At 46.1% G+C, this 25,980-nt stretch overlaps 1 protein-coding gene across 4 annotated transcripts in view; it reads left to right on the forward strand.

Annotated features, from left to right (window-relative positions):
- Positions 1 to 20,597: 20,597 nt before the first annotated feature.
- Positions 20,598 to 25,980, forward strand: part of PHF2 (PHD finger protein 2) — a 429,233-nt gene continuing 423,850 nt past the window's right edge. For 2 of the 4 annotated variants that reach the window (XM_077452101.1, XM_077452100.1), the window contains exon 1: positions 20,598 to 20,930. In XM_077452101.1, coding sequence (XP_077308227.1) covers positions 20,833 to 20,930 — 98 coding nt within the window. In that variant the 5' untranslated portion in view covers positions 20,598 to 20,832. The remainder of the gene's footprint in view (positions 20,931 to 25,980) is intronic. The other 2 variants (XM_077452098.1, XM_077452099.1) reach the window with 2 other exon arrangements.

Raw genomic sequence — 25,980 nt, forward strand, 5'->3', positions numbered from 1 at the left:
TCAGAAATTTAAAATAACTTACGCTTTGTTGTATCCGGCCCGATTACGGATGACTGCCTTGGGCTCAACCCTTTTTTTCAATACCCCAAAGGACGTTGAAAGATGGCTGGAGGAACATAAAGGGGACTTCTAACGATTGTTACGTTTTAGAAATTGTGATTTCTCCCCCCCCCCTTTTTTTTTTTTTTTTTCTTTCTTTTTCTTTTGTTTGCTTAGTTTTGTTTGTGCTTTGAAAAAAGCAGAGGGGAGCTGTTAACTAGTAGTTGTAAAAGTATCGGGTGTGGTGTGTTTAGTCGTCAGTTAGATAGTGACCAAAAAGGGGTCGGGGGGAGGTGGGTGGGGAATATACACGAGGTATTATCTTACAGGGTAAGAATGTATACCACATTTGTTTACACAAAAAATGTTAAGAATTAATTTAAAACTTGCTTATTTACTCTTTTCCCCCCACGTGAGGTGTAGGAATATGGGCATTTAGAAAAGGGAGAAGAAGGGAGGAAGGGAAGGGAGAGAAAAATCCCTTTTTATTTTTTTATTTTTTTCCCCCTGGTTTTATTTATTTATTTTTTCATTTCCATTTTTTGGTTTTATTAATGGTATTGAAATGCACTGTATTGGAAATGTTGGTATGAGGGGTTCCACGCTATGCCATGTCACGAACCAGGAATGTATCACAAAGGGGAGAGGGGTGGGGGGGGTTTTGAGATAGGTGGAAACCTTAAATATGTATAATTATGGTATATTAATATACACGGTGAATGGGGGGGACGAGCTGGTGTCTTATCCCCCTCCTCTCCATTGGAAATCTTTTTTTCCTTGTTCTTTCTTTCTTCTTCTTTTTTTTTTTTTTTTTCTTACTTTTATCCTTGGTTTTATTTTGGTATTCAAATGCACAGCATTGGAAATGTCGGTATGAGGGGTATTACGCCATGTCATGGTACGAACTGGGAATGTATCACAAAGGGGATAGGGGTAGGGAGTGGGGGGGGGGGGTTTGACATAAGTGGAAACTTAAAATATGCATAATCATGGTATACTAATACATAGGGTGAATGGGGGGGACGAGCTCGCTTCTTACCCCTCCCTCTTATTGTAAATTTTTGCCTCTTTTTTTTTTTTTTTTTTTTGGGGGGGGATGAGGGACTAGAACTAAAGGGGGTGGGAATTTGATGTTTAACAGTCTGATGGATATCGGGAAGGTGGGGCTTATAAAAGAGGGGGAGGGTGGAGGGATGGGACGGTGCTCTGGTATTAGGGTGTATAGAGAATGAGAGGGCCACGGCAGGGACCCCTAGGGGAGACCCAAGCGGGTAGGGCTGTGAGGGAGGGGAAGGTTGGGGGGGTTGGGAGGGTGGGGGGGTGGGTGGGGTGGGTGGGTGAGGGGGAGGGGTGGGTGGGGAGGGGTGGGTGGGCGGGAGGGGGATGGGTGGGTCTTCGAGCACGCGCTGTATGTACTGGGGGAATGGTGGACGTGGGGTGGGGGGTGTTTTGGGGAGGGGGGGTCGCCCTCTCCCCCTCGCCCTTCACTATTTTTTCTTATAAACACTGACACCAATGAGTAGAGTGAGTATTACCTCATGGAACGTGAGAGGCCTGGGAGACCCAAACAAGAGAGCGGCGGTTATGCTAGAAACAGAGGGAAGGGGACCTGGTCTGCTTTTTCTACAGGAGACGCATCTAACCCCAAACACAGCTTGGCAATTAAACAATCGGAAGTTTCAGGCATACTACCATTCCTTCCACTCCTCCTACTCTAGGGGAGTGAGTGTCTTAGTAAGGAGGGGTACGGATTTTCTATGTAAGGAGTCCTTAATCGACAAGGAGGGTAGGTTTGTCTTTCTGTACTGTCTGATTGATGGGCAACATTATATTTTAGCTAATATTTACATACCTCCTCCTTTCAAGCTGGAGGTTATGCATAAATTATTTGCGTTCAGCCTGGATAAACTAGGTATCCCGTGGGTAATACTAGGGGACTTTAATGAAACACTGGATAGTAGCCTGGATAGATTCCCTTGCCCGGATGGGAATAAAATAGGTCGATTGCAACATGGCGGCGCGGAGGACCCGGGAGGGCCGCGTGTGGCGGGAGACACAGACAGGCTTCTTGAAGCAATTACATTATGCCGCACGTCCCTTACATCCCAGATTGAGGAGGTGCAAATGGACATTTCTTTATTAAGACAAGATTTCCAGAAGCTGCGGGACCGGGTGAGAGACACTGAGACCCGTATCAGCCATGTGGAAGATGCTCTATCACCTCTGCAAAATGACACTGACCACATGCAGAAGCAAATAGACCTCCTGATTACTAAACAGGACGAAATGGAAAACCGCATACGCAGATGCAATATCCGACTGATTGGTCTTCCGGAGGGGGCTGAAGGTAAGGACCCCACAACTTTTCTGGAGCAATTGCTGATAAGCACCTATGGTAGAGAGTCTCTCACCCCCATGCTGGCGGTTGAACGCGCGCATCGCATGCCTGCCAGGCCTCCACCTCAGGGTGCACCTCCACGCACCTTTATTGCAAAACTCCTGAACTATAAGGACAGAGATGCTGCCCTCCGCATGGCCCGGGAAAAGGGTAATATCCCGGTGGGCAATACTAAAGTTGCAATATTCCCTGATTTCTCCGCGGACGTCCAGAAACGCCGGCAGGGTTTCATGGAGGCCAAACGATTATTGCGTGCACAGCAAGTGAAATACTCTATGCTTTTCCCTGCGCGCCTCAGGGTGGAGGCAGGGGACCGGGCGCTCTTCTTTGAACAACCCAGAGAGGTCATAGCATGGCTGGAACGCAGGGCGCCTCGTGATGGAGCCGCCTGAAACTCCTTGGGACATGTAAGCTACCAATTTTCTTATCCCATCCCTGGGCTCCTGGAACTCTGACAGATTGCCTGATCTTTTTGTGCTGTTCTATTTTTGCTCAGGGAGCCTACACCCGGAGCGTATGTTAAACTTTTACTGCAGAGTGACCTGCTGAACTTCTTGAATCTGGAACATATGCACATGCTGCTGGTGTCAACGTATATGCATCAACTTTTTCCCTTTTTTGTCTAGTGTCCCTGATGAGGGACCCTTTCTGCAGTACATTCCTGTTTGCTTTGTTTCAAAACTTTTTTGGTTTATACTTTTTCTTTTTTTATTCTTTTTTCTCCCGGAGCAAGGGGAGACATGTTGGACCTACGGTCTAATTGCACGGTGCAGCGGAAGACTGCTCCACTGTCTGCTGGGCCTCTTTTTTGCTATGAGGGAGATGGTCACCGGGGCTGGACAGCAACAGACACTCTTTCTTGTTCAACACTGTGTACCACTATACAGGGGGTTCTATTTTACCTTGCCCTCTGGTACCGGTGGCCACAGCCCTCTCTCAGACTTAATGTTCTTAACTGTTTTATTGATTTCATGAAACAGATTTTCCCAGCCAGACGTGTTTGGTTTTTCAGGGAATATACCCGCACGAGTTGGGGTTGGTGCAGGGTAGGGTGGGGGGAGGGGGGTGAGTTGGTTGGGGTTTCCATGCAGACAGTTACTATAAATGTGTTAGAGTATGTACCTAAATTAAGTGTTGCTTTCCCTGAATGTTTTTTACTACTGCTGTCTATGAAGCCCCTGCTCGGGCTTGACCTAGCACAACTGCTTTGGGGTGTGTTTATGGGAGGGCTGTGTGGCGGTGGGTTGCCTGCACTTGTTACTTTCTATGTGTCCATATGGCGTCTATACGGTTTCTTACCTGGAACGTGAGGGGCCTGCGTGACAAATTTAAGCGCACGGCAGCCTTCACGTTCCTCAAAAAACAAAGGGCGGAGGTGATGGTTCTGGTTGAGACGCATGTAGAGGGTGGACTGCAGATGGCCCTTAAACGCCCTTGGATTGGGTGGGCATTTCACTCCACCTACACGTCTCATTCGCGGGGGGTTTCGGTACTTGTAGCTAAGTCTGTCCAATTTGAACTTTGCGAAATTCTTACTGACCCACAGGGCAGGTTTGTTTTTTTACATGCTAAACTCTATGGGGAACCCTACCTTATTATGGCTTTTTACATCCCCCCCCCATTTAACGTGACGTTGGTGGTTGAAGGACTGTCTTTTATGTCCAGACACCAGGCGGTTCCTGTTGTCTGGCTGGGGGATTTTAATACTACGCTTAACCCCTCTCTTGATAGGCTCAAGCCCCCTGAACTGCTGATGGGGCAAGCTGGGTCCACTAGGCTGTCCAGGCTTATAACTACTGTTCACCTTGTGGACACTTGGAGGTACAAATTTCCTCAAAAGAAGGAGTATTCATGCTTCTCACCCACACACGGCTCTCTTTCCCGGATTGACTTTATACTAATATCTAAACAACTCACTCCCAGACTTAAGGAAGTATTGTTTTGCCCCAGACTACTATCGGACCACAGCCCCTACTCTGTAGTGCTTGACGTACCCCTAGGTAGACCCCCGCGGGCGTGGCGACTGAATCCGTTCTGGCTGACATTACTGCCCAATGATGACACTATTGAGACGGAATGGAAAACGTTTTTTGAGAATAATGACCACACGGCATCAGTTCCGGCAGTGTGGGACACGTTTAAATTACACGCCCGATCGGTACTGACTGCCCGCATTAATAAACTCAAGGCTGACTCGGCCACTGTTATTGTTGAGGCTGAGGCAGAACTGAGCTCCAGGGAACGCACCTACGTCGATGACCCGTCTACGGCAAATGCAGATGCCCTTAGATTACAGTCGAGAGTGGTTTCTCAGCTGCACCATGACAAGGCCCGACAGAAACTTTTTTTCTCCAAACAAAAATATTTTGAATCCGGAGAAAGGGCTGGTAAGTTGCTGGCATATTTGGTCCACAGGGAAGACAGACCCCCGGTTGTTATTTCTTTGCGGGGTCAGGGTGATGAGATCATCACGGACCCTTCTGCGGTAACAGAGAGGTTTCGGGATTTTTTTGCGGACTTATACACCACTACAGTCTCAAATGACACCACCCCGATGGACCGTTTTTTGGCTCAGGTTTCCCTCCCTCAAATTTCGGAGGAGCAGGTGCAGGCTCTGGAGGCCCCCCTGACCACCGATGAAATAGTAGAAGCTATTGCGGGATTTGCAAAATCCAAGTCACCAGGGTCAGATGGTCTTCCCATTGAATTTTATTCCCGTTACCAAGACATGCTGGTGCCTAGGCTTCTCGACCTTTATAGGAATCTTTTTGACACGCTAACATTGCCTCCGTCTATGAGGGAGGCAACGATAGTTTTGATTCCCAAACCTGGAAAAGATCCGGGTTTCCCGGAATCCTACCGCCCAATATCCCTATTACAGGTAGATGTTAAGATTCTGGCCAAAATACTTGCTACCAGATTGAACGTAGTGATTCTCAGTCTGATTCAGGCTGACCAGGCGGGGTTTATGCCGGGGCGGAATACGTCGTTCAATCTGCGTAGGCTATATATAAACCTTCGGGCAACCCATGAGGAGATGGGTGAGCGCGTGGTTGTGTCACTTGACACGGCCAAAGCATTTGACTCAGTAGAATGGGAGTATCTATGGAAGTGTTTAGCAGGGTACGGCTTCGGCCCGAACTTTATTCGGTGGGTGAGACTGTTGTACCATCACCCAACGGCTAAGGTGGTGGCAAATGGATGGCCTTCCCGGGCGTTTGGCCTCGGTAGGGGTACCAGACAGGGGTGCCCACTGTCCCCGCTACTATATGCCTTGGCGGCTGAACCTTTAGCGGTGGCGATTCGGGCCGACCCTGAGATCAGGGGACTGGCGATGGGTCGACTTATCGAGAAAATCAGTCTATACGCTGATGATACGTTGTTATATCTAGCGGACTCTGGCCCTTCCCTTGCAAAGGCCCTCCGCATGATAGAATGGTTCGGTAGCTTTTCCGGTCTCCGCATAAACTGGGATAAATCCCAAATTTTACCTATTGACAGTTTTCCACAGTCGGAGTCCCAGGCCAGTCTGCCTCTTCAGCGAGTAGGCACTATTAAATATTTGGGGGTCTATGTCTCTAGGAACCCAGCTGATTACATTGTGTTGAATGTAGAACCATTGTTTGCACTGGTACTTACCAAGATTCAGGCCTGGTCCCGTCTCCCCCTAGGGGTTTGGGGACGAGTTAATCTGATTAAAATGGTCCTATTACCTAAACTATTGTATGTATTGTGGCATGCCCCGGTATATTTGCCATTGAAATACTTTAAATCCCTTGAAAGTCTCCTTAGGCCCTTTGTGTGGGGAACTGCTAGACACAAACTTGCTTGGCAGGCTTTGAAAAGCCCGACTGATATGGGGGGCATGGCCCTTCCGGATCTGAATCTTTACTATGTTGCCTCACAACTGTCTCAACTTTTTCACATAGACAAGACTGATAAACAACGCTTTCTAACTCTTCTATGCCCCACTTGGGCACAAATTGCAGATGACCCGATTGCGGCTATCTCGACGGGAGCGGGGAACTCTGCCATGGAGCCCGGTAAACATTCCATGCTCTTTCATTACAGAAAGATCTGGGATCTGGCATCCACTAAACTGAATGTGGCATCGCCGAATGACTATACCCCACTTTGGCATAACAAACATTTGCCGGAACTTCAAAAGCTCCAGGGTATACAGCTATGGGTATCGAGGGGAATATACTACCTACACCACCTAATTCACCAGGGTGTTGTTAAAACGTTTCGGGCACTGCAGGAGGAATTTAATGTTCCAAACACTATGTTATTTCAATACCTACAGGTTCGGCATGCACTTGGAGCACAGTTTTCGCAGTCGTTGCCTCGGCCTGCTCCCAATCCTGTTGTCGCCATAGTGAAGGATAATGATCCCAAAAAGCTAATCTCCTGCTTCTATGGCATGCTTACGGCCCCCGTCTCGGCGAGACTAGCGTATGCTCTCAAGTCCCGCTGGGAGGGCAATGTGGGTGCTTTGACAGACGAGGAATGGGAGGAGGCTCTGGAAACGTGCAAATTGGTGTCCCCTAGGCTCCAGGACAGGCTATCTCAGATCTACATAGTACATAAAGCATACCTCACCCCACTTAGGACTGCTAAATATAATGCGAATCAATCAACGCTCTGCTCAATGTGTTCCCTTGAGACTGGGACGTTTTTCCATCTTATATGGGCTTGCCCCAAGCTGCAGGAACTCTGGCAGCAGGTGGTGTCATTTCTACATGATGTCATGGGTTCCCCTTTGGCCCTCGATCCCAAACCCTGTCTACTAGGGATATTTCCTGACGTATTGGATAAAATTACTAGCACTTTCTTACAGGAAACTTTGTTCTCTGTTCGAAAGGTGATAGCTAGACAGTGGATGAGGCCCCTTCCACCCCGAATTGAGGACTGGAAGCGGGAAGTTAATTCCACTCTCCCATATAAAAAATTTTTGTATAAAAACAGGGGTTGTCCAGCTAAATACCATAGAATCTGGGATAAATGGTTGCAGGAGGTTGCCACGTGTGATGAGGGAATTTGATGTTCTGTTACGATGAATAACACGTCACTATTGGGATCCTTTGTTCTTTGTCTGTGATGTATGGTGACTACTGGTTTGGAGAACTGTATTTCCTTTACTGTTATGGCTATGATACAACACCTCTTTAATGTTTGATATGTACCTTTATGACTGTACTCTTGCACTAATGTTCAATAAATATTACCTGTTTGAATGGAAAAAAAAAAATAGGTCGATTGCAGGGGTTCTTATTAGAAATAGGACTGAGTGATCTTTGGCGAATACGACACCCCCAGGAGAGACAGTACTCCTGCCTCTCTAACACTCATCATACCCTATCAAGGATAGATATGGTCCTTGGGAATAAGGAGGCATTGGGGTTAGTACGGCGTAAGGGGGATTTCAGATCATTCCCCTCTGTCTATTACTCTGAGTGCGGGAGATAGACTGGGCCCTGGGGAGTGGAGGGTAAATCCAGGTTGGCTGGAACTCATTGGAAGATCTAGTCATATAATGGACAGGATGGGGGAATTCCTCCAAAACAATAGGGGCTCAGCGACACCTGGAATAGTTTGGGACTCCTTAAAGGCCTATATTAGAGGTATATTAATACAGCAAATTGCGACAATTAAGAGGCAAACTCGAGATCAGGAGAGCTTAATAAGAAATGATGTTATCCAGGCGGAGCGAGCGTATATAGAGGATCCATCGCTAGACAGGCAGAAGGCATGGCAGGAAAGCCAACAGGTATATAAAATGGCACTCTTGAAGAAGGCGGAGAATAGGCGTATAGTTCAACGCCAACATTATTTTGGCGAGGGGGAGAGGGTGGGTCGTGCCCTCTCCCTTTTAGTTCAAACTAATAGCTCTTCGACAGCGATACAAACGATCAAAACGCCGAATGGCGACCTTGTCTCCAATCCCTCTGTGATCATGAAGGTACTCAGTGACTATTATAAAAACGTATACAAATCCACTATACAGGGCTATCCTGTTGATTTTTTACACCAAACAGCAATTCCAACTCTATCAGAACATGATAAAATGAGTCTTGAACTACCACTCACGCTAGAAGAGTTAAAAAACGCAGTGGCGGAAATGCCCAATCATAAATCCCCAGGCCCTGACGGGCTACCAATAGAAATCTATAAACGCTATGGCGAAGTGCTGTTGCCGGAACTCCTGGCAACGCTAAATCAGGCATTGGAGGTGGGTGAACTTCCCACTTCCATGCTGGAGGCAAACATCACTTTAATACTTAAGGAGGGGAAGGATCATCAAGAAGTTTCGTCATATCGGCCAATATCTTTGCTATGTTCCGATGTAAAAATACTAGCCAAGGCCCTAGCGACTCGCCTAAACAACTGTATCCATAAATTGATACACCCAGACCAGTCTGGATTTATCCCGGCAGGTCAACCAGCACTAATATAAGGAGAGTTTTTCTTAATATACAAATACCTAGGGACAACGATGGACCTGGAGCTATATTAGCTCTAGACGCCACTAAGGCCTTTGATAGCTTGGAATGGGGCTACCTATGGGGAGTGCTGGAGTGCTTTGGTTTTGGCCCTTTATTTATCCAATGGGTAAAGCTGCTGTATAATAGACCTAGGGCAAAAATTAAAATGGGAACTGTATTTTCTGAAGCATTCCAGCTTGAAAGGGGGACGAGACAAGGATGTCCGTTGTCCCCCCTCCTGTTTGTACTGGCTATGGAACCCCTGGCTGTCCTGACGAGATCACGTCCGGACATCCAGGTATTCCGACGTGGATGGGGGGAAGATAAAATCGCTTTGTTTGCGGACGATGTTTTGTTCTTTATCGGGGATATGAATTCTACCTTGAACAATGTGGTACAGATGATGGGGGAGTTTGGGCAACAGTCGGGTCTGGTAATTAACTGGAATAAATCAGCACTCCTGCCGTTGACCAGACCTGGGGATTCATCCCCACCTACAATTATGTGTCTAGAGGTGGTGTCTAAGCTGAAGTACCTGGGTGTCTGGATTACTGGAGAAGTAAATCAGTATGTCAAGGAGAATCTGGTACCACTGTTGATAAAACTGAAACAGAAGGTTAACAACTGGTGTTGTCTCCCTCTCTCCGTGGCGGGGCGCTGCAACTTAATTAAAATGATCTGGCAGCCACAAATTTTATATATCTTGCACAACTCTCCAATTTGGATCAACCAAGAGTGGTTCAAGAAATTGGAATCGCTATTTCGTGATCTAGCTTGGAAGAAAGGGCAAGCTCGGATTAGGCTACAGACGCTGCAGCTCCCGGTCAAGAGAGGAGGAATGGCGATACCACATTTGAGATCATATTTCTTGTCAGCTCAACTCCAGCATTTAGCTGGGGCTGGGCTTCAAAGTGGAGAGTGCCCAAATCATAAATTGATGACTGATAATGCCCCGCATAAATCATTGGTTGAAGTTCTGGAAGCTGACTCATTTGCTCATAGGTGCCCTACTAATGCACTAGTGGGGAAGGTGTGGCGGACAGTAAAGCAACTTATGGGTTATGTGGGAGTGACCGATTATACCCCTCTATGGTACAATAGAAACCTGGCTGAATTAAGCAGCATAGATAGATCCTTGGAATGGGAGAGGCAGGGGATTAGTAGGCTAGTGCAACTATATGAAGGGAATCTTATGAAATCCTTTGAAGACCTTAGGCAAGAATTTAGTATCTCCAACAAGACGTTTTATAAATACCTGCAACTGAGGCATGGAATTCTAGCACAGTATGGGTCACTAGTTATTGAAAGGACCGAAACTTCCCTGTTCCAGGGCCTTATTGACCGAAGGCAGGCAAAGGGCCAGATCTCTAGGCTTTACATAAAACTTAGGGATAGAACCTTGAAGGGGGAGGGACCCGATAAGAGCAGGCGTGGATGGGTAGGGGATATGGGGCCGATAACCCAGAAGCAATGGGACGAGACACTTGAACAAGGAAGTTTGGTTTCCATATCTCCATCACAGCGAATGTCTCACTTGTTTCTTATACATAGAGCATACCATACCCCCCATAAGATGTGGAAAATGGGTAGGAAACCCAGGGATGAATGCCCCAGATGTGGGTCACCAGGTGACCTTCTTCACATGGTGTGGAAATGCCCAAAATTGTACAGGTATTGGATGGAAATTGTACAGAGAATAAATAGGACTTTTAAGACCACTCTGAAACCAGAGGCCAAGGTTTGCTTATTGGGCATCCTAGAGGAGGGTAGAATTCATTCTCCAACATGGACGTCTATACTAAGGTGCCTGTACCAGGCTAGGCGGTTAATAGCAATAAACTGGCAAGCCAAAAACCCTCCTGTATTGGAAGCATGGGCAAATGCAATTAACTCCACAATCTGGTGTGAACGAGCGATGTTCATGAAGCAAAATAATTTAAAGAAATTCAGGGCACTATGGAACCCCTGGTTGAGTGATATGGGTTACCCCTTGAGTGGGGTTGCCGAAGGATAGACCCAGAACCTGCTAGTTTGGTTCGTGGCCGCGGGGGGGGGGGGGGCTTTCCACCTTTCCACCCCCTTTTGGTGGACTTTTCTGTGGGTGCTACTCCTCTACCTCTTTTTTTTTTTTTTTTCTCCTCATGGCGGCCAGGACCTCCCAACCAGCCAACCATGATTGAGGTGTCTGGGACAAACAGCGCGTGCTCGAGGTGGGGGGGAGGGCTGGGGAGGGGGGCTGAGGGATAGTTAAGTAGGAAAGCCTGTAGTAACTCGAATATTGTATATGGCTTTGTTTTTATTATATATGTATGAGACGATGGGTTTTTTTGATTTGTGAAAGCCACTGTAAACTTGTGTTTAAAAAACTTAATAAAGAGAAATTGGTTAAAAAAAAAAAATTGTAATACTGATCCCAGCGCACAAAAAGGACATATACTGTACACACAAACAGCTGCTGTTATAAATCAAGAACCAAATAGAAAAATATGCACAAATACAGTCTCAAGCTAAGTTATGCACAGTACTCACGCATTAACAACGCTCTAGAAATAAGTGTGTGTCAAAAACATATATACAGGGCCTTGCGAAAGTATTCGGCCCCCTTGAACTTTTCAACCTTTTGCCACATTTCAGGCTTCAAACATAAAGATATAAAATTTTTATTTTTTGTGAAGAATCACCAACAAGTGGGACACAATTGTGAAGTGGAACGAAATCTATTGGATTTTTGAAACTAGGCACCGCGGCGGCCCTCCTACTCGTCGCGGCCTAGGCCCCGGCCTCCAGGAACCTTCCAAGTTCCGTGCCAGGCTATAAAAAAATGAAAAATGGGGCGTGCAAAATTATTCGCCCTTATTCGGCCCCCTTGCGTTAATACTTTGTAGAGCCACCTTTTGCTGCGATTACAGCTGCAAGTCGCTTGGGGTATGTCTCTATCAGTTTTGCACATCGAGAGACTGAAATTCTTGCCAATTCTTCCTTGCAAAACAGCTCGAGCTCAGTGAGGTTGGATGGAGAGCGTTTGTGAACAGCAGTTTTCAGCTCTTTCCACAGATTCTCGATTGGATTCAGGTCTTGGCTTTGACTTGGCCATTCTAAGCCCCAGTACACACGGTCGGAGATTCTGCCAACCAAATCCGTCGGATTTTGTCCGTCGGATTTAGTCCGACGGATTGTGTCTGAAACTGTTGCATACACACGGTCGGACTAAGTTGTTGAAAAATCCGATCTTTCAGAACATGATGATGTAATTTCGTTATGATGGGACTACATTCAGGCTAGTAGCCAATAGCTTTGATGTAGGAATTTGATCTGAGCATGCGTGGCACTTGATCCGATCAAAATTCGCTACACGTGATCGGAGTATGTCCGATCGAACCAGTTGGTCGGGAAATATTTCCAACATGTTGGAAAATTGACGAATATTCGTACGGAATCAGTCCGATGCATACCACACACAGTCGGATTATCCGACGACACGGTCCGATAGGACACATTCCGACGGATTCTCCGACCGTGTGTACAAGGGCTAACACCTGGATATGTTTATTTGTGAACCATTCCTTTGTAGATTTTGCTGTATGTTTGGGATCATTGTCTTGTTGGAAGATAAATCTCCGTCCCAGTTTCAGGTCTTTTGCAGACTCCAACAGGTTTTCATCCAGAATGGTCCTGTATTTGGCTGCATCCATCTTCCCCTCAATTTTAACCATCTTCCATGTCCCTGCTGAAGAAAAGCAGGCCCAAACCATGATGCTGCCACCACCATGTTTGACAGTGGGGATGGTGTGTTGAGGGTGATGAGCTGTGTTGCTTTTACGCCAAACATATCGTTTTGCATTGTGGGCAAAAAGTTCGATTTTGGTTTCATCTGACCAGAGCACCTTCTTCTACATGTTTGGTGTGTCTCCCAGGTGGCTTGTGGCAAACTTTAGAAGAGACTTTTTATTGATATCTTTGAGAAATTGCTTTCTTCTTGCCACTCTTCCATAAAGGCCAGATTTGTGCAGTGTACGACTGATTGTTGTCCTATGGACAGACTCTCCCACCTCAGCTGTAGTTCTCTGCAGTTCATCCAGAGTGATCATGGGCCTCTTGGCTGCATCTCTGATCAGTCTTCTCCTTGTCTGAGCTGAAAGTTTAGAGGGACGGCCAGGTCTTGGTAGATTTGCAGTGGTCTGATACTCCTTCCATTTCAAAATGATCACTTGCACAGTGCTCCTTGGGATGTTTAAAGCTTGGGAAATCTTTTTGTATCCAAATCCGGCTTTAAACTTCTCCACAACAGTATTACGGACCTGCCTGGTGTGTTCCTTGGTCTTCATGATGCTCTCTGCGCTTTCAACAGAACCCTGAGACTATCACAGAGCAGGTGCATTTATACAGAGACTTGATTACACACAGGTGGATTCTATTTATCACCATCAGTCATTTAGGACAACATTGGATCATTCAGAGATCCTCGCTGAACTTCTGGAGTGAGTTTGCTGCACTGAAAGTAAAGGGGCCGAATAATTTTGCACGCACCACTTTTAAGTTTTTTATTTGCTAAAAAAGTTTAAATTATCCAATAGATTTCGTTCCACTTCACAATTGTGTCCCACTTGGTGATTCTTCACAAAAAATTTAAATTTTATATCTTTATGTTTGAAGCCTGAAATGTGGCAAAAGGTTGAAAAGTTCAAGGGGGCCGAATACTTTCGCAAGGCACTGTACACTAAACTTAAGTGCAATTAAAAAATTCATAAAAAGTCCGAAGGATGTTCTTATCCTTCTGACTTTTTATGAATTTTTTAATTGCACTTAAGTTCAGTGTACAGTATTGTGTAGTGTATAGTGCGCAGTGTCGTCCCACCCTACACACACACACACACTCAGTGTACAGTGTTGGGTAGGATTGTAGTGTAATGGTTGTAGTGTGGTATTGTGTTGTCCTCCTATACACCCAGTCATTGTACAGTACAGTGTACTGTATTGCATAGGTGTGTACAGTTTTTTGTTGTGTAGCAGTGTTGTCCTCCTATAGACACACAGCCATTGTACAGTACAGTGTAGTGTATAGCTGTGTAGAGTGTTGTCCTCCTCTCCATACACACAGTCATTGTATAGTATTGTGTAGTGTAATGTGTGTTGTTGTGTATCAATGTTGTCTTCTTATACCCAGTCATTGTACAGTACAATGTAGCATAGTATATAGGTGTGCACAGTGTGTTGTTGTGTAGCAAGGTTGTCTTCCTATACCCAGTCACTGTAGAGTGCAGTGTAGTGTATAGGTGTGTACAGTGTGTTGTGTAGCACTGTTTTCCTCCCATACACCCAGTCATTGTAGAGCACAGTGTAGTGTATAGCTGTGTACAGTGTTGTCCTCCTCTCCATACACACAGTCATTGTATAATATTGTGTAGTGCAATGTGTGTTGTTGTGTAGCACTGCTGTCTCCCTATACCCTGTCATTGTACAGTGTAGTGTACAGCTGTGTGCAGTGTGTTGGTGTGTAGAAGTGTTGTCCTCTTGTACACCCAGTCATTGTACAGTACAGTGTAGTGTAGTGTATAGGTGTGTACAGTGTGTTCTTGTGTAGCAGTATTGTCTTCTCATACACACAGACATTGTACAGTACAGTATAGTGTACAGCTGTGTACAGTGTTGTCTTCCTCTCCATACACACAGTCATTGTATAGTATTGTGTAGTGTAATGTGCATTGTTGTGTAGCTGTGTTGTCCTCTTATACACCCAGTGATTGCAGAGTATAGAGTAGTGTGGTTTATAATGTACAGTGTGTCGTTGTCCTCCTATCTCTCCATACACACACAGTACAGAGTATACAGTATAGTATAGTGTAGCGTATATTGTGCATTGTGTTGTTTCCCTCCTCTCTCTCCATACATACACACAATGTACACAGTGTACAGTATAGTATAGCATGGTGTATATTGTTTAGTGTGTTGTCCTCCTCTCTCTCCATACACACACAGTACACAGTGTACAGTATAGTGTGGTGTATATTGTACAGTGTGTTGTCCTCCTCTCTCTCCATATACACACAGTACAGAGTGTACCAGAGTGTACAGTATAGTATAGTGTGGTGTATATTGTACAGTGTGTTGTCCTTCTCTCACAGTACATAGTGTACAGAAGGACCAAACTGGGGGGGGGGGGGGGCTGGCCTGGGTGACACATCTAGGGGGGCCCTGCCAGGGGTTCGGCCCCACCTGTACTGGGAACCGCCGCTCTCAGGGTGTCACTGTTGCCCGACAGGCAGGTCTCCCTCCTAGTCCTGCCCAGTGCCCAAACAGCCTATTTATTTTCTGCGTGAGGCATTCCAGAGACAGGGGGGCTTCAAAGAAGGCCCTGGACTGGGCAGTGGGATGCAGAGGAGGCCTGGACTGGAGGGGGGGGGGGTTGAAGGAGGCCCTGGGCCCAGGATACAGTGTATATATATATATATATATATATATATATATATATATATATATATATATATATATATATATACTGTATCCTGTGTAACTAGATCTGACTGCAGGCCATTCCTGGTGTACGTATTCAAATACACTTTCAGGCAGGCAGGCAGGTTATTCAGTGATCTGCAGTGCATTAAATATATATACAGTCTCCATCATATATATATATACAGTATATCCACTGCATTCCAGTCTAGCCAAGCCTATATATGACTGCAGGCCATTGCTGGTGTACGTTTTCAAATAAACTTTCAGACAGGCAGGCAAGTGATTCAGTGATCTGCAGTGCATTAAATATATATACAGTCTCTATCATATATATATCCACTGCATTCCAGTCTAGCCAAACCTATTTCTGACTGCAGGCTATTGCTGGTGTACGTTTTCAAATACACTTTCAGGCAGGCAGGCAAGCGATTCAGTGCATTAAATATATATATACTGTCGCCAACATATATATATATATATATATATATATATATATATATCCAACGTTGGCAATGCTGCAGCGGCTGCACACACAGCAGAGGGCCATCAATGAGTACCTGTGCGAGTATGGCACCAGGACAGGGTCAGGGGAGCTTGGATTTTTTTTTGCCACACCAGTGGCTAATGATCAAAGATGCATGCACTGTCCTGTCACCATTTGAGGAGGCCACGAGGATGGTGAGCAGTGACAGTGCATGCATCAGTGATACTGTCCATCTTGTCTTCCTGTTGGAGCACATGCTGCTTGGAATAAAGGACAAGGTACTTGAGGCAGAACAGAGGGAGGAAGAGGACGAATTTCTTACCTCTCAAGACCCCCTTTATCCAGACAGTATTCCTGCAGGAAGAGGCGGAGGAGGAGGATTGTGTCAGCATGGAGGTGGAGCCGAGCACTCAGCATCAGCAGCAGTCTTCAAGGGATTGTTTTCAGTCCCCAGAAACCCATGTACTTGTACATGGCTGGGAGGAGGTGGCTGCGGATCATGTCATCCTTAGTGACCCAGAGGACTCCAGACCGAATGCCTCAGCAAACCTACGCTGCATGGCTACGTCTTCGGGAGGCCATGCAGAAAGGTTTGTGCGATGCGTTTCCAGAGTCTGGGAGGTTACAATTTCCTGGTCCTCCTGGACAACGTGTTGCTGAGGCTTCAGTCAGTTACAGAAGGAGCGGTGGAGAAGGTGGCCATCTGACCTATGTGTTCAGACAATTTTTTAGTCCGTAACCCCAAGGTCTGATCGGTTCCAGCAACCATCGCCAGCGTCTGATTTATACCTTGGGGCAAGATCAGACTTGGAGACCTTTCCAACCAAAAATCCTCTGGGTTAATGGGTCTTGAGGATGGATCACTGGCCAGAGCTTGCACAGTATGCAATTGAGCTACTGGCCTGTCCTGCATCCATTGTTCTATCTGAACACACATTCAGTGCTGCTGGAGGCTTTGTAACTGATCACAGAGTGCACCTGTCCACAGACTCGGTTGATCGGCTCACCTTCATAAAAATAAATCAGTCTTGGATCACCAGCTACCAAGCACCTAATGCTGATGTAACCAATTAATTTTTTTATGAATATGAGATCCCTCCTCAACGTTCATGTTGATAGCTTCTAAGAACATTTTTGGTTCTGGGCACCACCACCAGTGCCTAAAGCCCAATTTTTCTGCCCCTGTTTAACAGGGGCACATAATTACAATTTTTGTTGTAATATTTTGCAGCAGGACACGTTCCCGCGCTCAACTAGAGTATCTGTGAGGGGTTGCAGTGTTGTGACACCAGCACCAGTGCCTAAAGCCCAATTTTTCTACCCCTGTTTAACGGGGTGTGTAATTATAATTTTTTCTGCAATATTTCATAGCAGGGCCCGTTCCTGTGCTCAACAAGAGTATCTGTGAGGCTTTACAGTGTTGTGTCACCACCACCACCACCGCCTAAGACCCAATTTTTCTGGCCCTCTTTAACAGGGGCATGTAATTACAATTTTTGATCTGATATTTCACAGCAGGGCTCCTTCCTGCGCTCAACAACAGAATCTGTGAGAGTTTACAGTGTTGTGGCACCACCACCACTGCCTAAGACCCATTTTTTCTGCCCCTGTTTAACAGGGGTGTGTAATTACAATTTTTGATCTAATATTTCACAGCAGGGCCCGTTCCTGCGCCCACCAAGAGTAACTGTGAGGGCTTACAGTGTTGGGGCAACACCATCACACCACCACCAAAGGCCCAATTTTTCTGACCCTGTTCAACAGGGGCACGTAATTACAATTCTTGATAAAATATTTCACAGCAAGGCCCGTTCCAGCGCCCACCAAGAGTTACTGTGAGGGCTTACAGTGTTGTGACACCACCACCAACAAAGGCCCAATTTTTCTGCCCCTGTTCAACAGGGTCATGTAATTACAATTCTTGATTTAATATTTCACAGCAGGGCCCATTCCAGCGCCCACCAAGAGTAACTGTGAGGGCTTACAGCATTCTGGTACCACCAACACCTAAAACCCAAATTTCTTCAGAGTATATAGGGCAGGCCGTATAGTATATACAGGTGGTCCCCTACTTTCAAACATCCGACTTACAAACAACTCCTACTTACAAACGGAGGGAGACAACAGGAAGTGAGAGGAAATCTACCCCTAGGAAGGGAAATTCTCTCCTGTAAGAGTTAATATGGGAAAAAGGTGTCTCCACTGATGCTTTATCACCAATCCTTGTTTCCTTAAAAACCCCAAATTTTCAAAATCCAATTGTCATTGGGACAGAAAGTGAGGTGAAATGTTCCGAACAGGGGCACAGACAGCAATAAAAATGTTACAGGGGTGATAACCCCTCCATATGTTACCCAGAAAGCTTAAAAATAGATTTTTTTGGCTGGAGCTACACTTAAAAAATTTACCTGTTCCAAATTACAAACAGATTCAATTTAAGAACAAACCTACAGTCCCTATCTTGTTTGTAACCCGGGGACCGCCTGTATACTGCTGTTCAGAGTATATAAGGACTGGGGGCCCCACGCCTTTTCTTTTTTTAACTTGGGTGCGGGGTTCACTTTAATATCCATACAAGACCCAAAGGGCCTGGTAATGGGCTGGGGGGTTACCCATGCCGTTTTTCTCGTTAATTTTCATCCATATTGCCAGGACCCGACATTACATCACAGCCGCAAGCAGTTTAAAATTACTTTTATTCCTTTAGACCCCTTTCATTCTGGACCGTTTTGGGGGTATCAGTGTAAAGGGGGCTGAATACAAATGCACTCCACACTTTTCACATATTTATTTGTAAAAAAAAAAAAAAAAACTATTTATCATTTTCCTTTCATTTCACAGTTATGTGTTACTTTGTGTTGGTCTATCATATAAAATCCCAATAAAATACATTTACATTCTTGGCTGTAACATGACAAAATGTGGAAAATTTCAAGGGTTATGAATACTTTTTCAAGGCACTTTATAGTATAGTATAGTGTGGTGTGTATTGCAGTGTGTAGTTGTCCTCCTCTCTCTCTACACACACAGTACACAGTGTACAGTATAGTATATGTAGTGTATATTGTACAGTATGTTGTTGTGTAGCAGTGTTGTCCTTCTCTTTCTCCATACACACACAGTACACAGTGTACAGTATAGTGTGGTGTTGTCCTTCTTTCTCTCCATACACACACGATATACAGTATAGTGTGGTGTCTATTGTATAGTGTTTTGTCCTCCTCTCTCTCCATACACACACAGTGTACTGTATAGTGTGGTGTATATTGTATAATGTGTTGTTGTTCTCCTCTCTCGCCATACATACACAGTACACAGTGTACAGTATTGTATAGTGTGGTATATATTGTACAGTTTGGTGTTGTAGTCCTCCTCTCTCCATACACACATGGTGCAGAGTATAGTATGGTGTATATTGTACAGTGTGTTGATGTGTAGCAGTGTTGTCCTCCTCTCTCCCCATACATACATAGTACAGTATAGTGTGGTGTATATTGTAAAGTTTGGTGTTGTTCCACTCTCTCCATACACACATGGTACAAAGTACAGTATAGTATAGTGTGGTGTATATTGTATAGTATTTTGTCCTCCTTTCTCTCCATACACACACACAGTACACAGTATATTGTGGTGTATATTGTACAGTGTGGTGTTGTTGTCCTCTCTCCCCATACAAACATAGTATAATGTGTTGTATATTGTACAGTGTGTTGTCCTCTCTCTCTATACACACACACACACAGTACAATATAGTATAGTGTGTTGTATATTGTACGGTGTGTTGTCCTCTCCCTCTATACACACACAGTACAGTATAGCATGTTGTATATTGTACAGTGTGTTGTCCTCTCACTATACACACACACAGTGTACAGTATAATATAGTGTGTTGTATATTGTACAGTGTGTTGTCCTCTCCCTCCATACACAGTGTGTTGTATATTGTAATGTGTTGTCCTCTATATACACACACAGTATATTGTAAAATGTGTTGTCCTCTCTCTCCATACACAGACAGTACACAGTATAGTGTGTTGTATATTGTACAGTGTGTTGTCCTCTCTCTCTATACACACACACACAGTACAGAGTGTACAGTATAGTATGTTGTATATTGTACAATGTGTTGTCCTCTCTATATATACACACACTGTACACAGTGCAGAGTGTACAGTATAGTGTGTTGTTGTATATTGTACAGTGTGATGTCCTCTATCTCCATACACACACAGTACAATGTGTTGTATATTGTACAGTGTTGTCCTCTCTCTCTATACATACACAGTATAGTGCACAATGTGTTGTCCTCTCTCTCTATACACACACACAGTACACAGTATTGTATATTGTGCAGTGTGTTGTCCTCTCTCTCTATACACACACAGTATAGTGTGTTGTCCTCTCTATACACACACAGTATAGTGTGTTGTATATTGTGCAGTGTGTTGTCCTCTCTCTATACACACACAGTATAGTGTGTTGTTGTATATTGTACAGTGTGTTGTCCTCTCTCTATACACACACAGTATAGTGTGTTGTATATTGTACAGTGTGTTGTCCTCTCTCTATATACACAGTATAGTGTGTCGTTGTATATTGTGCAGTGTGTTGTCCTCTCTCTATACACACACAGTATAGTGTGTTGTTGTATATTGTGCAGTGTGTTGTCCTCTCTCTATACACAGTGCAGAGTGTACAGAGTGTAGTGAGGCAGGCAGGCAGAGCTGTCACCAGGGGGCACACAGACAAAGCCTGTCCCCGCTCCGAGCCCCGCTCAGCCGCCGCCTCCCTCGCTCTGATCCGGGAGGAGCTCGGGGAGAGCCCACGGAAAGTTTCCCGCATTCAGCCCTCTGCATTGTGCCCGGATCCCGAGCTGTGCCGCCCGGCTCCCCTCCCCCTCCCCTCTGCCGGCTCCCCCCGGTGTCCTGTCCTCCGTCCCTGGCTGGGAGTGTTGTTGTGAGCGGGGATCTAACATGGCGACGGTGCCTGTGTACTGCATCTGCCGCCTGCCCTACGACGTGACCCGCTTCATGATCGAGTGCGACGCCTGCAAGGACTGGTTCCACGGCAGGTAGGGATCGGCTGAGTGTCATCCGGGCCTCCGGGTGTGCGGTGCCCGGGGAGGGGAGGGGGGTGTCCGGGGAAGGGGAGGGGGGACTTATTGTTAGCCCGGTGACTGTCATCTCCTGTCTCTATTGTGCGATCGAGGCTCCCCGCTGGGCTGCCCGGTAATCGGGGGCCCCCCGCTGATTGTCCCGATGTGATCGGGGGTCCCCCGTGTGTGATCGGGGAGGACGGGGATGTGTCCCCGGGGTTTGGTTTTGGTGGGAATGACAGGCGGCCTCCTCCTCCATCTCCTCTCCGTCCTCCTGTGTGCCGCCTGTCAGTCTACACAGCACTATTGTTCTCCATACTGTCACCGGACACATACACATCCTCCATATGGATCTCCACTGCAACATCCTCCATGTGGATCTCCACTACCACATCCTCCATGTGGCCATGCTCTGCCCTCTGCCACATCCTCCATATGGACATGCTCTGCCACATCCTCCATGTGGACCTTCCCTGCCCTCTGCCACATCCTCCATATGGACATGTTGTGCCCTCTGCCACTTTCTCCATGTGGACCTTCTCTGCCCTCTGCCACTTTCTCCATGTGGACCTTCTCTGCCACATCCTCCATGTGGACCTTCTCTGCCACATCCTCCATGTGGACCTTCTCTGCCTTCTGTCACATCCTCCATGTGGACTCTTCCTTACTTCGCCATGTCTACTACCAGGACTTGAGAAGAATCACCCATAACTTGTCCTCTATCCTCCAACCCAACCAGCCTTCATCCCACGATGTGACCCATCTTCATCCCACCATGACCAATTCTAATCCCCTCCATGACCAGTCCTCCAACTCCACCATTCCTCATCCCTTCCATGACCAGTCCCCACCTGCACCACAAACCGATCCCTTCCTCCAACCCCACTAGTACTCATCCCTCCAACCTATCATCACTCCATGACCGATCTTTATCCCCCATGAGTGGTCCTCATCCTCCTGTCGCCTGTCCTCATTCCCCATGACTCCTTCTCATCCCTTGGTGAACCATCTTCATCCCCACATGAGTGGTCCTCATCCTTCCAACCAGTCCACATCATTCCATGGCCCATCTTCATCTCCCCATGACCATCTCTCATCCCCCAGTGACCCATCCTCTCCCCCTATGAGTGGACATCATCTCCCCATGACCTGCCCACATCCCCTGGTGATCTGGCTTCATCCCCCCATGAGTGGTCCTCATTCCTCCACAACCTGTCCTCACCACTCCATGAGTGATCCTTATCCCCATGACTCATCCTCATCCTCCTGTAATCCATTTTTACTCCCCATGACTGGCCATCATTCCCCCATGACCTATCTTTATTCCCCATGAGTGGTCCTCATCCCCTATGGCCGATCCTCATCTCCCCATGACCCATCCTCATCCCCCATGGCTGGACCTCATTTCCCCGGGAATGTTCCTCAACTATCCAAGACCCGTTCTCATCCCTTTTCTCTTCTTTTCTCCTGTGTGTTGTGACTGGGTGGAAGCAGAAACTTGAATGGCGGGCACACCAGCGTGTGGATAGCTCTGTGAAAAGTAGATCAGACAAAGCTGTTTATAGTCTGGCTGCCATTAACCCTTCGGGGGTCTTTGTATCGCAGGGCCTGGGGTGGGGGTGGGGGGGTGATGTAAACAGCTGAAGGCAAGAGTGTGGTGGCCCATCAGCCGTCCCTCGTCTCCAGTTGTCGCGGCTGGAACATCCCCAGCGCTTCGGCGTCCACCATCAGGAGGAAACCTTGCCATGAATGGTTTTAGTGGCTCTGAATGGGGATCAGCTGGTCTCGCTCTGGCTGCTTCATTGACAGGCGAACAATAAGGAGCTTGTGCTCTATTAACCACTTCTGTTCACCAGACAAGTGCCGGCGGTCCCAGCCAAGGCTGCCAGCACTCTGCTTCAAGGCCGAGGCCGGCATTACACGGCACAGCCATGATCAAAGTAAAAAGAAATAGAAGTGGAAGATTGCTGACCAGGCCGGAGCTCGGTGTACATGGCACCCTGGAGGGTAACGCTCTGCCAGAGAAAGCAACCTAGAAAACCTTGTGATTACCCTGTGCAAGAATTTATTGAACGCATCCAAAGAAAAAGTGCAGCCAGTCAGATTGGATCAATAGCATTCCATGAAGCTGCTTCTTACACCGTCCTCGTTACCACTGATCCTGGCATGGATCACAGGCGGCCGGGGAGGACGAGTGTAATCGGGAGTAGTCTGCATTGTGTGCAAAGGGTTAAAGAGAAAAGAGGGGGCCACACGGTACAATGACAGTTCTGACAGAGGGATGTGCATCACAGATCAGCAATGGTGTGACAGTTGTGTCCAGTCAACGATGACAACCCCACACATCATGGCAACGGAAGCATTAATTAATTGCCTTTGTTTACATCTATTGTAATATATGGATAAAGCTACCACTATGTGTGTTTGGGTGATTTATACTACATGGGTTTAGATCTTGTACCCCGTCTTGTGTTACAGTCTACCATGAGTGTTATTATATGTTTACATCTGCGTGATTGTCTCTGATGAGTGTATGTGTTTACATCTGGGTAACCCATCCTGTGTGATTATCTCTGATGATGGTTAGTGTATGTGTTTACATCAGGTGACCCGTCCCGAATGATTGTCTCTGATGATGATTAGTGTATGTGTTTACATCTGCTGACCCGTCCTGTATGAAGGTTTGTGATGATGGTTAGTGTATGTGTTTACATCTGGTGACCCATCCTGTATGATTGTCTCTGATGATAGTTAGTGTATGTGTTTACATCAGGTGACCCGTCCTGAATGATTGTCTCTGATGATGGTTAGTGCATGTGTTTACATCTGCTGACCCTTCCTGTATGATGGTCTCTGATGATGGTTGGTTAGTTTATGCGTTTACATCAGGTGACCCGTCCCGAATGATTGTCTCTGATGATGGTTAGTGTATGTGTTTACATCAGCTGACCCGTCCTGTATGATGGTCTCTGATGATAGTTATTGTATGTGTTTACATCAGGTGACCTGTCCTGTATGATTGTCTGTCTGTGATGATGGTTAGTGTATGTGTTTACATCTGGTGACCTGTCCTGTTTAATTGTCTCTGATGATGAATAGTGTATGTGTTTACATATGCTGACCCGTCTTGTATGACGGTTTCTGATGATGGTTAGTGTATGTGTTTACATCAGGTGACCCATCCTGTATGATGGTCTCTGATGATAGTTATTGTATGTGTTTACATCAGCTGACCCGTCCTGTATGATTGTCTCCGATGCTGGTTAGTGTATGTGTTTACATCTGGGTAATCCATCCTGTGTGATTGTCTCTGATGATGGTTAGCATATGTGTTTACATTGAGTGACCTGTCCTGTATGATGGTCTCTGATGATGGTTAGTGTATGTGTTTACATCAGGTGACCCGTCCTGTATGATGGTCTCCGATGATGGTTAGTGTATGTGTTTACATCTGGTGACGCGTCCTGTGTGATTGTATGTGATAATAGTTAGTGTATGTGTTTACATCAGGTGACCCGTCCTGTGTGATGGTCTCTGATGATGGTGAGTGTATGTGTTTATCATGCTGATTTTTCTTTACCCCTCTGTGCCAAGGTCTGGCTGTATGTTAACGGCGGTACAGTGCACTGCAGTCTGCCTTCGGTATAACATTGCAGATGATATAAATATGAAAGACATGGCAAATTACTGGTTTTCCGTAGCCAGCTGTAATTGTCACCTAGTCTATGAGATCAGATGCTCGGTGGGAAGGTCCGCGCTCTTGGTGCGTGCGTCGCTCACTTCTTTGTTTTGAGCTGCTGTGGTCCGGTTTTGTTACAATGATGTTAGAAATGATGGGACAATGTTATAATATGCAATATGTATAATTATTCAGGAGGCCAGAGAACAATTTACAAAATTCCGTAAGCCATAGAGAATTCCATTCTTATGGTGTGATGCTAGTAAACTGACATATGATTGGGTGCTATCAAAGATATTAGACAGCTGTTGGATGAGCGCCGAATGTATGTTTAAATGGACGTTACATTAACTTGCCCAAACCTGCTTATTAATGTATAGGAGAGGAGCTAGACACTCTTGTCATTGACCTTACTTTGGAGAACCGTGAGCAACGGGATGACAAAATCCAACCCAACCAATCGTCTCTTCTCTGAGAACTATCAGCGTTTGCTGCTGCCGAAAAATATAATAGTCGAATTGCCTTTCGCTAGATTGGGTGACTGTCCCGTCATGTTTGGGATCATTTTTAAGGTGACAATACGGAGTGTTTCACTACCGTGCAAGATAGGACATTATCATTATCAGTGCCTCGAGTCTGAAGGGTTGTATTGGCAGATCTCAGTAGACCCATCTCTGCATCTTGAAGGATTAAAGCGAAACTAAACTCTTCTATCGGATGCTCTCCTCTTAGGCTGGTTCAGCAGTAACCGGCCGAGATTCGAACCATATATGGACAGGCGGATGGTACCAAGTTGATCAATCGATCAACTTAAGTACAACCAGAATGCCGGGTTTTATCTGCGATTATCGCTAGCGGCTCCTATAGCTGCTAGCAGTAATCAATGTTTTCTCCTAGTGGGGAAGACCCCTCCCATCTCCTGGCGGGAGAAGACAATGGCCTTGCAGGAGGGCTTCCCGCATAAACACTGTCTGTGTTGATGGGGGAATTCAGCGAATTTCTCTCCGTGTATGGTTGGACTCTCTGTCTGGTTTGCAGTGGTCAAGATGCAGCACATATGATCAGTTATGACACTGCCCATTTGATGGCTTAACAGTTCGGTTGAGATCACAAGCAACTGTGCAAGGTACTGTGGGATATGTAGTTCTTAGAAACCAAATGTAAACAGCAGAGGAGAAGCTGCAAAGCATTCAGATGGGGATCACACTGGTACGACAAACGCTCCAACATTGGGAGCTCATGTCGCATGACATGTGAAAATCAATGTTTCCCTATGAGAGCCGTCTTAACTAGTCCGACAGACACAAGTTGGTCTAAATTTGAAAATGCTCCCCACACTACTTTGGT

Source organism: Lithobates pipiens, unplaced genomic scaffold, assembly GCF_037356315.1.
Source record: "Lithobates pipiens isolate NorthernLeopardFrog02 unplaced genomic scaffold, aLitPip1_a1.2 Scaffold_23, whole genome shotgun sequence".
Lineage (NCBI taxonomy): Eukaryota > Metazoa > Chordata > Amphibia > Anura > Ranidae > Lithobates > Lithobates pipiens.